General features: G+C 42.0%; 1 protein-coding gene across 1 annotated transcript in view; it reads left to right on the forward strand.

Moving 5' to 3' along the window:
• Nucleotides 1-207: 207 nt before the first annotated feature.
• The window catches only part of SLC25A36 (solute carrier family 25 member 36), a 34,281-nt gene continuing 21,688 nt past the window's right edge, over nt 208-12,800 (forward strand). The window contains exon 1 of the mRNA XM_046656892.1: nt 208-530. Within this exon, the coding sequence (XP_046512848.1) occupies nt 223-530 (308 nt within the window). The 5' untranslated portion in view covers nt 208-222. The remainder of the gene's footprint in view (nt 531-12,800) is intronic.

The following is a 12,800-nucleotide window of genomic DNA, read 5'->3' on the forward strand; positions in this document are numbered from 1 at the left end:
GCACGCGCGCTCCGGGCGGGCGCCCGCGGGTCCCTGCAGGCCGAGGCAGCCGGGCCGGCGCGCGGGCGAGGTGCGAGGGCACGGCGACCTACTACCGTCCGGGCACGCGCTCGGGCCGCGCCTCGCCAGCCCCTTTCATTGAGAAACCCCTTAGCGATCACGTGAAAGAGGCATGCGAGCCTCGTGACGTCACGCCGCGCGGACCAATGGGAGCCTCTGTTTATGTCGGGGGTCACCGGAATATTCCTGCCCCCGCGCCGCCTCCCTCCGCCGCCGCGCGGTCACAGCGCCGAGCGAGGGCGGCAGGCGGCGCGGCTGCAGCGCCGCGGGGAGGGCCGCGCCGGTGGCCGTCTGCAGCCGCGTGTCCGCCGCTCCCCTCGCCGTCCCTGGGGCGCTGTGCGGCCCCCGTCGGGGACCGAAGCCGCCGGCCGTCGCGGGCGGCCGGATCCGCGTCCCGCCTCAGCGCCCGGAGGACATGCGGGAGAGAGAATGAGCCAGAGGGACACGCTGGTGCATCTGTTTGCCGGGGGGTACGCTCCGGGCGGCGCGTGCGGAGGCGGAGGCCGGGGCCGGAGCCGCGGGCGGTCGGGCGGGCGGCGGGGTGAGGCGGCTCCGCCCGGGGCGCCGGGAGGGGGAGGGCCTCGGCTCGCGGGAGAGGGGGCGAGGCCGCGGCGGGAGGGCGGCGGGGCTGAGGCCCGGCGAGGGGAGTCGGGAGGAGGAAGCCGGGGCGGGGCGGGAGGCTTCGGGCCGGCCCCGCGGGCCTGGGGAGCGGCGGGCCGGCTGGGGTCGGCGCGGCCCCGGGGCTCTGCGGGCCCGGGCCGCGCGCCTCGGCCTGGCGGGGTGGGGGCCGCGGGCCGCGTGCGGAGCGTGGCTGTGGGCCTCGCGCCGGTCCTCGGCCGGGACACGGGGCGGGAAGCGCGGAGGCCGAGGACAAAATGGGCGCCGTGCCGCCGCCTCCCCTGCTGGCCGCGCGGGCCCGGGGCCTCCGCACGTCGCTCCCACCCCGTCGCACCGCGGGCGGCCGGTTTCCGGGTCCCGCTCGGCCCGGTGGGCCTTCCGGCACCGGCGGGGAGGGTTCGGGGGTCTCTCGCCCGCGGTCATTGGGGGCCCGGCGAGCTCTCGGAAGGTTTCCTGCCCCAACCCTTCCAGCTTGGGAGACGTGGTGCAAAGCAGCAGTGCCTTCGGATTCAGACTCTCTTCCTGAAAACCAGTCCTCTTACCCGCTGCTTCTCAAAGGAGAAGGTCGGGGGTAGGGAGAGGTCAAATGCTTTGGAAATAGTTACTCTTTGTACGAGGTCAGGACTAAGCCTAATGTCCTCGTTCGCTGGTTGCCAACCTGAGTGCCACAGATATTTTGTTGAGCCCGTTTGGGCTCAGACCATTTTAAAGTTGTTCCTTCTGAGTTATTTGGAGAACCATTGCAATTTTGAGTTATTTCTTCTATCTGGGATATAAAGAGTGTTATCAAAAATGGCTACGATGAATTGTGCTGAGGCTGTTTTCTGCCTATATGACCATATAAAGTCACATCCCGTAAGCCGTACAGTTTGTTTTTTAAATGAACCACTTTAAGAATTTCAAAGTGATAGATACACGGTCTATTCATAATGTCTTGGTTTGAGTTGGATATATGGACTCTATTGCCAACGATGGCAGTACTTTCCTTGGTTTGGCGCATTCATTCAGCATTTATTGTACGCCAGTTATGGGCAGCCGCTGTTCTGGTCTAAAAGCAATATTTTTCTTCTAATCTGTGAGACTCAGTTTAGGCAGAATTTGCTTTCGGTATTTCTGGTTCGTTTACCAATAATCTTGGCGAATTAACTCATTTTTAAAAAACCATTACCCATATAGATATTCTTGTAAAGATGTCCTGTTATGCAAATAATTGTATTCCCTCGTGTAATTTTATCGTTAGGTAACGCCTGAAAGTTAGGAAACCGCACATCTACTTTTGGCCACTGTTTCGATTAGTGTAAAATGAACAAACCTTTTGATTTTAATTGTGTCATCTGTAAAGTGAGGAAGTTGTACTCTGTGATCTCTAAGGCCCTAACGTTTGTTTTTTCTTTTAAAGATTGGCACCTGAGCTAACAACTGTTGCCAATCTCCCCCCCCCCACCCACCGCTTTTTCTCTCCAAATCCCCCCAGTATATAGTTGTATATTTTAGTTGTGGTCCTTCTAGTTGTGCCACATGGGACGCTGCCTCAACATGGCCTGATGAGCGGTGCCATGGCCGCACCCAGGATCCAAACCCTCGGCCCCCAAAGTGGAGCGTGGGAACTTAACCACTCGGCCATGGGCCGACCCCTAGGTCCTAACATTTCTGTTATTCTGCATTCAAGATTCATACATGGTATCAAGTTTTGTTAAAAGTAGGGCAGATTTATTTAAAATGTTCCCTTGATTGCACTAATTTCCCAGTTAGGATTAGGATCATCTTTCACTTTGTTGTAAAGGCCCTTCTGGTTAGCTTTTTCTTTAAGAACAAGAATGGAGAGTTTTTGCAGCATCTAAACACAAATAGATTTAGAAATGCCGGCTCCCCCCACCCCCCCCAAAAAAGGACCTAGCCCGTGAAGGTTGTTTAGGGTATTAAGTGAGGTGCTAGGAGGTAGAGCTTGGCGCAAGATAGCTGCTCAACCTTTGTAAATTTCCTTCCTTTGCATCTTGTCTTCATTTTACATTTATATGAGGTTGCATAAGTCATTTCAATAAAACCTCGTTTATCTTTTTTAGAGAAACATTAGCACTAGGAAAGGTGATAAAGATCATCTGGTTCAACCCCTTCAAAATATGGAAAAATACTGAGGTGTAAAAAATTGACTGACCCAAGGTCAGGCAGTTTTTCTTACATGTTTAATGAGAGGTAAATAATCTCTACAGATTCTTCCAGCTCTTTATTATATAAAATCAGTTCTGTAGAATATTCTGGAAGTCTCTGTACTGAGCATTTTGGAAATGGAAAGTGGGCTATGTTGGTAACATTGTTCTAAATTGAAGATGTCTAATTTTTTGTGTCTCAAAGTTGTTTAGGCAATCATTTTTAGGACATTCTTCATAGAAAACTAGATTCCATTATTTTTTATCCTGATAGAATTATGTAAATTCGAAGTTAGGAAATTTATGTTTTACTTTAATGAATTAGGTAGAGAAAAGGAGCGACATGCTTTTATTAGCTGTTGTGCTTGAGCTATGCCACACAGGTATTATTTGGAGGAAGTTATGAAAACTCAATGTACTTTGAAAGAACCGAGTAACCTTTCACAGTGGCATTTAATCTGAGGCAAAAAATTAGCTGAATATGGAGCTTTGGGGGTTTTTTCCTAATGATTATAATTGTAGTCAAGTTTGTGTTTATCAGGATCTCAGAGAGATTTCTAATAGCGTAGTAGATGTATTATTAAATCAGGAACATTTTGATAATACAGCTGCTGGACCTTGGTTCTGGGTGACATATTCACATGCATAACTTGTGCCGTCTTTAAGACATCCTTTGATCCCATTGTGTTTTTGCCACAGTTAATATTCAGAGTTTGTAAGGTTGTTGGTTAGGTTAATTGAGTTATGGAGGCCACTCATGGCAGCCTGTAAAAAGGATATAAAGAAGATTTAATTTTAGTTGTACTTTTGATAACACTACAGGTGTGTATATGAAGATATAAGCGATGTGAAATACAGTTTTAAATTCTTTAATAGAACTATACATTGTCTAGTTTTGTGTTAGCTGCATATGCCCGCCAAGAGGCACTTTGCTTTTTCTCTTCTATTTGAGAGAGAGATTGGCTTAAATGGGAGGAATGAACCTTCAACCTTCAAGTGGATGAATTTTTTTCTGTGTGGCTCGTATGACAGTAAGAGCTTAATAGTATAGCTAGTAGTATCTCAGATTATATAAGAAACTTTATTTTGATATCCTGGAATTAATTAGTTCATTCATTTCCTAAACTATTTATTCATTTATTAATTCAGTAAGAAACTCCCATTTGGGTGTCAGATGTGTTGATTCTGCAGACAATTTATTGTAATGATATTTGTTAAATAACTTCACCTGTTTCCTCATAAGACCAGGGTAGAAGTAGAATACTTAATAGTATAATTAATGTGGTTTATTTCTACTTTACTCTGTATTTTTTATTAGGCTTATTTCTATAATTTTCACCACCTTTTCTTTTCCTTCTTTTTTTCCTTGTAAAAATGTGTTCTTTCATTCTTACTAATACACAGTAAGACTAAAGGAAGTTTCTTATCATAATGTAGAATATTCTCAAAGAAACTATTTTCATGTAACTGGATTAGTGTAGTACAGCAGTGTGGGTCAGGGACCCTTGGGAGTTACCAAGACCCTTTCAGTGATGGGAGCGGTTAAAGCGATTTTCATAAAAATACGAAGACATTATGTACCTTTTCACCGTGTTGACATTGGTACTAATGGTGCAAAAGCAGTGATGGGTAAAACTGCTGATGTTTTAGCATGCATCAAGGCGACGTCACCAGACTGTACTAGTTAGTAGTCACTGGCACTTGCAATTTAAAAATGTTCTTGAGGGGCCGGCCCAGTGGCTCAATGGTTAATTGCACACATTCCGCTTCTCGGCAGCCCGGGGTTTGCCGGTTCGGATCCCAGGTGGGGACATGGCACCGTTTGTCAAGCCATGCTGTGCCAGGCGTCCCACATATAAAGCAGAAGAAGATGGGCATGGATGTTAGCTCAGGTCCAGTCTTCCTCAGCAAAACGTGGAGGATTGGCACCAGATGTTAGCTCAGGGCTAATCTTCCTCAAACAAACAAACAATAAATAAAAATGTTCTTGAGGAAGTAAAAATAACTAATTTTATTAAATCTTGACCCTTGAGTACACATCTTTACTTCATATTCTGTGTGACAGTACGGGAAATAGCATAATGTACTTCTGCATACCAAAGTGCTTCTGCAGTTGTTTCAGTCTCAAGCTGAACCAGCCTGTTTTTTCATGAGAACCCTTCTTGAAAGAATGATTAATAGACAGACGTTTCAGACTTGAATATTTGGCAGACTTTTCCTCAAAAAATGAATAAAGTGAGACTGTTGGTTCAAGGAAAACCACTGATAGCGTTTGCTGCCATGATAAAATTCGGGTTTTCAAGCAAAAACTAGGATTTTTGAAATCTTGGATCGACAGGAGTTTCTTTAAAATGTATCAACATTAGGAAGACTTGTATAACCCAGTGATCCAGTATTTTTCAGATGACCAACGCGTGATGTTATGGAGTCATGCATGAGTAAAAGATTCAGAATGTAAGATAGACCAGTGGATTTTTGTGTGTAAGAGGAAGATTAGCCCTGAGCTAACATCCGCCACCAGTCCTCCTCTTTTTGCTGAGGAAGACTGGCCCTGCCCATCTTCCTTTACTTTATATGTGGGACGCCTGCCGCAGCATGGCTTGACCAGCAGCAGGTAGGTCCATGCCCGGGATCTGAACCGCCAAACCCTGGGCCACTGGGGAAGAGGGTGCAAACTTAACCTCTGCACCGCCAGCCAGCCCCAGACCTGTGGGTTTAATGTAACAATATGAAAAGTTTATTGGTGCAATTCAGACTCCATGTTACAACTAGACTTTAAAAACTTACCGCTTCTCCAGTGTTAATGTAGTATCGAAGAATATACACAATTATCTGGGAAAAGGGGATTGAATTGTCATACTAAAGTAAATTATATCATTAATTAGAAGATGTTCAGTGCTATGGAGAAAGAGTGGAGCAGGATAAAGGGAAATAGTGGCAGTGCACTGTAGTTCTAAATAGAAGGTGGTGATGAGTTTGATTGAGAAGGTGACGTTTGAGCAGAGACCTGGAGGGGGGAGAGTTCCGAAGGCGCATGTGGTGAAAAGAGCCGAGGGTAGCACAGGAATGAGGCAAGCATAGCCACAGTAGTCGAGCCTTGTTCGGCCGTGGAAGGACTTTGGCTTTTTCTGAAATGGGAGGAGTCATTGCAGGAGTTTTAAAGGCTAACTCTGGTCACCATGATTAGAATAGACTATACATGGGGCAAGGGCAGAAGTAGGGAGATGATTCAGCTATTGCAGTAATCAAAATGAGAGAGTGAGCGTTCAGAGCAGCTTGGAAGTAGTGGAGGTAACGGTAGTTCACAGCGGGTTGTGATGTATTGGATGTAGAGTGTCAAGAAGAGTCAAGAATAACTCCAGGATTTTTAGTTTGGGTACCTGGAAGGATGGAATTGCTGTTAATTGAGATAGGCAATTTGCAAATGGCACCGGGTTGGGATAAGGGAAGATCAGTAGTTGCATTTTAGATGCTAAGTTTGAGAACATTTAGCAAAATAGTAGAATAGAAAATTAGCAGTGTGTTGCATCTAATAAGGGTAAATATTGTTCTGTGAAATGTTTTGCATGTGGGCATACTGCATCTTGATGTAAAATATTTATAGTGGATTGAAGTCAAACATTTAAAAGCCACTGATGAAAAGGAGGGAAAGAGTTGGACTAAGAATCAGGAGATATGGTCTGTTCTTTAAGTAACTGGCTGTCAACCTGGAGCACACAGTTTTCCCTTGCAGAACTTTTGTTTCCTCACGTACAAAATAAGGAAGTTGGACCAGATAATACACTGTCTGCTACCTCTTAAATCTTAAGATACCAAATACTACAATGTTAATCCACTCATTCCACACCTGAGTGCTTGCTGTGTCACAGGCATTATCAAAGGTGCTTGGGTTATATAGTAGTGGATAGAAATTGCAGCCTTTCTGATGCTTATGTTCCAGCATAAGGGGACACAAGGTAATAAAATATTTACCGTGTTAAGTGACAGTATGTGTTTTAGAGAAGAATAACGCAAGGAAGGTGGATAAAGAGTTGGTGGGTGTAATTTTGTATGTGGTGATCAGAGAGAACGTTACTGAAAAGTGGCAACTGAGCTAAGATAAGGAGGTGAGGTAGTAACCTATTCCCATGTTTGAGTCACGACTGTTGCAGATAGAGGGAACAGCAAGAACAAAGCTCTTGAAGCAGGGGCGTGCTTGGTGTATTAAACTCTAATAATTAGAGTTACAGCAGAGTGAGTGAGGTGGGTAGTAGATGACGTTGGAGGGACCAGGGAAGAGCAGGTTGTGTGAGATCTTGTAGGACATTGTGAGGACTTTGGCTTTTATGTGAATGACATAGAAGCCTTTGGAAAGATTTGAACAGAGGAGTGACTTGATCTAAGTTTTAATACAACCACTGTATTGAAGATTGATTGGAGGAGGTGGGGCAAGTGTGGAAGCAAGGAGACACAAATTAGGAGGTTCCTGCAGAAACCTCAATAAGATAGAGTGGCCTAGACCAGGCTGGAGATGATGATAAGTGGTCAAGATTCTAGAGAGTCGTCACGGCTATTTTGGAGTTCTGAGTCAAAGACACTTGCACACTATACATGTCATTTTTTTCATGGGGTCCAGTGGATCCCAGAAAGGTCAACTACATTCTCCAGTTAAAAACCCTCGTGGGGGCCCGGCCCAGTGGCACAGCAGTTAAGTTCGCACATTCCACTTAAGCGGCCTGGGGTTCACCGGTTCAGATCCCAGGTGTGGACATGGCACCGTGCGTCAAGCCATGCTGTGGCAGGCGTCCCGCATGTAAAAAGTAGAGGAAGATGGGCATAGATGTTAGCTCAGGGCCGGTCTTCCTCAGCAAAAAGAGGAGGATTGGCAGCAGGTGTTAGCTCCGGGCTGATCTTCCTCAAAACAAAACCCTGCTGTTTTTTCAAAATACTTCTAAAATTTTGATTAAAATTAATTTGAAAATTAAAAAATTCATGCATGTGATTTAAAAAAAGCTGCTGAAAGATAATCAGTATTCACCAGCACCCCTCCCCATGTCTCCTTCCTAGTGGGAGCTTCCTGTAAGTCCTAGCTATTTCTTTTGGCATTTTCCTTCATCCTTTTTGTTTTGGTAGATGAAGATTTAGTTAAACCACTCCCTGTTTCCCCCTTCTTTCCATCCTCTCAATATATAGTTAATTATAGCACAATTTTTTGTTAAATCAGTAGTCAGTGCTTACCTTATTGTAACAATATAAACATTGTTCATAGCAAAGCTAAATTGTATATTGTGTTGACCTTTTCTTTCTTGAATAACTTCATTTTTCCCACCTGGAGTTAATAATTGCCCCACGTTTTAAAACATTGGCGTAGTTACTAGAGCACCGTACTTGAGTATTTGTTTTCATGTGGTCATATACATTCATCTATGAGCCTTTTTTTCCTGGAAGTCTTCATCCTTCTAAACTGTGTCATCCTCATCCTGTCAGGACTAGTTATTTTCTAATACTGACATTTCACTATCATTGTAAGACTGCTTTCTCCCTCTCCTAGGTTATTTTGCTCCTACATTCAGTTCCCTCCCCCTGACCCCAACCCCATTTTGTTGAGATATAATTGACATTTAGCATTGTGTTAGTTTTAAGTGTATAGCTTAATGATTTAATCTATTCCCTCCTCTTTTTTAGTTTACGCCCTTAATTTGTGGAACACATCCTTTGGTAGCTGTGTATGAAAGGGTACAAGGTAGCAAATTTCTGGGACTATCTCTCTGTCTGCAAGTATATTTATTTTATCTACTTGATAGTTTGGTTTGGTATAGAATTCTAGAATAAGAACTTTTCTGCTCTCGTTAAGTCTGATGGCTTTTCGGACTTTTCCTATGTATGTGACCTGTTGCTCTTTCTGGAAGTTGATGAGATCTTTGTCTTCAGTAGTTTAAAAGATTGCAGTAAGTGCAACTTGGTGTGGGGCTTTTTGCTTCTATTGTGCCTGTTAAACCTAAACTCGGAGATTGAGTTCATGTTCTTCAGAGAATTTGGCTTCTACCCTGGAGTATAGTTTTACCCACTGTGTGTGTTGGGGAGGCATGGGGAGTTGGAGTTACCACCTGGGTATCCTACCTTTGCTATATAGCTTTTCTATATCAGCCAGTCCTTTGCCTCACTTCAATCTTGAGCACCTGGTGCCCTTAATCATTAGGACCCTAAGGGATTCTACAGGACAAAACTGTTTGCTTCTCTTTGGTGTTTCCCTCTGCAAGCCTTTCTTCCTCTTTGCTCAATCACTTACCCTTCCCATTTGTTTCAGTGCTTGAAATCTTGTGTCTGTTAATTTCTCCTCTGGCTCTGTTTTTGTCACATATTCCTTTACACAGTGAGATTTTTGACAGGAGAGGAGATAAATCGAATGTAGTTAATCCTGTTTCCTAAGTATAGATTTTAAATGTTTATTGACAGCAGTAGTTTTGTTCTCTAATGATTTCAATGTGCATGATAATTTCTTTAAAATGATGTAAGATAAAAGCAGCATGAAAAATATCAGAGTGTCACCCCTCTACTGCGTATCTATTGCGTTTTATAATGTAAAGCTGCTTCAGGACAGCCGAAGCGCTTGTGTGTACATCCACTTACAGCACGCCCCAGCTCTGTACAATTGAGAGTCTCATTATCTATTTTACTTGTGGAAATGGTTTTTTAGAAATCATTGTACGGCCATCTGTCACTTAACGATGGGGATACATTCTGAGAAGTGCGTTGTTAGGCAATTTCTTCACTGTGCAAACATCACACCGTGTGCTTAGAGAAACTTAGATGGTATACCCGCTACACACCTAGGCTGTAGGGTGCTCATCTTATGGGACCACTGTCATATATGTGGTCTGTTGTTGACTGAAACGTCGTTATGCAGTGCATGTCTCTATGTATCTTGTCTGTGGTCTGGCCATAAAGTATTTGTAGTAGTTCTATTGCAAAGTTTTAATTGTCATTATGAATAATAGACACTGATAAACTTCAGTAGCCAATATTTATTGAGTACTTTCTGTGCCACATCACAAAATACTTTACATGGGTTCTATCACACATCATCTTTACAGACTTGTTAGTCTGTAAGGCATAGATAATTGTTTTTTTCTTAGAAAGTTGTTTTCTTTGTGTAATGTGTTTATTCTTGTGGAACCAGAAGTGACTGGGTAGGAATCATGGCCTATAGGCTAACTTTGCTTTTTGTTTTTGTTTATTTTCATTATAGAAGTAATTCATGTTGGTTGTGAAGATCAAGAATTCCTTTTTTAGGTTTTATAAAATATAAAACCAAAAAAAAAAAATGAATGTTTACTACAATTTTTGGGCTCGTTTGGGTTTTATGTTCGTTAAGTTCATTAATCAGCTAAGAAAACAAAACTAGGCAAATTCAAATTAAGAGCAGGTATGATTTACTGTAAATAAATCACTACTGCAGTGTGAATACAGTGTGGTCTGCCACACAGGCCCTCTTGAGTTCTGCACTGTGTTTACTACAGCGTGTGCTGTGACGATGTGCGTATCTTACCGCTTAGCCCTTGACGATTAGCATAAATAAACTTGTGGCTTCTGTTTAAGATTTTCCTTGAGGCCTTATGTCTAGTTAGGTTTTAAGCCTGTTTCGTAGCTGTTTGAAAATAATATCTGTTCCTTGTTTGAGTATAGATGTCTCTCTCGGATCTAGTTAATTTTGTTTCAAGTCTGTTATAGCGCTACTGTTTATCTAATTGATGTGTTGAGTTTTGACAATATAATTATAGTTTTGATCTTTTGGGGGCTTAGATTTTTTAAATTTCCATTTAAAACTGTAAGTAGAATTTTGGGGAAATATTAAGTTTATTGTGATTAAAAGTTCCACCTAATATAATTGTATCAACTCCAGGTAGTTCACATACTAGCATTTACTACTAGTTTTCACATATTTGGTTTTTTCCGTCAAATTTATCAAGGCATAATTTATATATAATAAAATTCACCCTTGTTAAGTATACATTTCAGTGAGTTTTGGCAGATGTACAGGGTACTGTAATCACTACTATAGTCAGGATAAAGAACATTGCTCTTAGTCCAAGAATTCCTCCTTGGCTTTTGCAGTCAGTTCCTCCTGCCTCTGCTACTTCTTGGTAACCATTGATCTCATCTCTGTTTTTCTAGTTTTGCCTTTTCCAGAATATAATAAAAATGAAAATGTCATAAAATGAAAGCCTGTGTGCCTGGCTTTTGTCAATTTTAGTATAATGCTTTTGCAATTCATCCAGATTGTTGCTGTTTATTGCAGATAAGTAATCTGTTGTATGGATGTAGCACAGTTTCTTTATCCTGCATCAGTTGATGGACATTTCGATTGTTTCCAGTTTGGGGCTGTTAGGGTAAAGCTTCTGTAACATTCATGGACAGGTATTTGTGTGGACTTACACTGTATCTGTGGATTTTTCCTGGGCGGACACCTAGGAGAGGGTTGCAGGGTTATAGGGTGGTTGTACATTTCACTTTGTAAGAAACCACCAGACTGTTTTCTTTTTCTAAACTGTTTTCTGAAATGACTGTACCATTTTGCATTCCTGCCAGCAATGTATAAGTTTCCGCTTGCTCTTTATCAGCACTTGCTATTGTCAGTTTTTAAAATTTTTGCCATTAATAGATGTGCAGTGATAGCTCATTGTGGTTTTAATTTGCATTTCCGTGATCAATGATTTTGAAAAATCTTTCCATGCTTATTTGCATCCATATATCTTTTGTTCAAGTCTTTGAGTTGTTTTTATTATTGCATTGTGTTTCTGAATATAAGTACTTTATCAGATAAGTGTTATTTTCTCTCAGGCTGTGGCTTGTCTTTTCATTTTCTTAAGTGTCTTTCAAAGAAACCGTTTTCAGGCTTTAATTTTGGTGAAATCTAGCTTATCAATTTTCTTCTTTTATGATTTATGCTTTTTTTTTTGGTTCATCTAAGAAATCTGTGCCAAACCCTGTCAAAAAGATTGTTCTCTAAATGTTTTTCTTCTAGAAGTTTTATAGTTTCATGTTTTACATTAAGGTCTATGATCCATTTTGAGCTAATTTTTAAAATATGGTATGAGCTAAGAGTCAAGTTTTGTTTTACATATGGATGTTCTCTCTTTTTAATTTGTTGTATTTTTCACTTTTATTAGTTGCATAAAGTTTGTTTCAATTTTATTGTTTTGATAGCATGTACTGTTAACATCACTATGAATTACTTTTGCTTATTTAATGATTTCTTGTCTTAAATTTTATTTGGAGTGATATTGCTGCCATGCCTGCTTTTCTTTTATTATATATTTTATATGTATACATTTTTAAGATTGTGGAGGTAGAAGTGTTTAGTATTTCTGTGGTGAGCTGCGTTTCTTTTTCTTCCTTTAACGCCCGCTTTGGAGTTCGGGTTGCCTCTGACTCAGCCTTGCTTTTCTCTTTCACTGTAGTCAGAGCTCTTCCAAGTGGTTTTCCTCTGATTAGAAAGCGGTTCTCAGGGCTCCGCTGGGTAGCTATATTAGTGCCTTAAGAGAAAAGTATTTCCCACTCTTGCGTTTAAAAAGAATAATTACTCAGCCTATTTTTATATACCTTTAAAAAGTTTAAATAATTCGTTTGTTTACAGCTTTTATTCTGTTGTCGTTTTGGTGATCAGTGTTTGTATTTAAATTGGATTCTTTGAGCTAAGCCTCTCTACTTTGCACAGATTTCCACGTCGGTCCAACAGACTGATTTTGAGACTCAAATGCCGTATTTTTTTGTAGGTGAAACACTTCTGAGTATTTGGATATTTAAAATAGGAGCCGTATGATTATCCATCAGTAGTTTATATCTTATTGCTCTGAAGACCATTTCTTGAGTTTTGAAAGATTAGAGAGGAGTTTGAGAGAGAGGATATACCTCAAATGATGGTCAAGGTTTCAATAGAGCCACAAATAACATCTGGACGAGGAGCACCAGATAAACCCTTGGAACAGTATTTAA

Source organism: Equus quagga, chromosome 1 (genome assembly GCF_021613505.1).
Source record: "Equus quagga isolate Etosha38 chromosome 1, UCLA_HA_Equagga_1.0, whole genome shotgun sequence".
Lineage (NCBI taxonomy): Eukaryota > Metazoa > Chordata > Mammalia > Perissodactyla > Equidae > Equus > Equus quagga.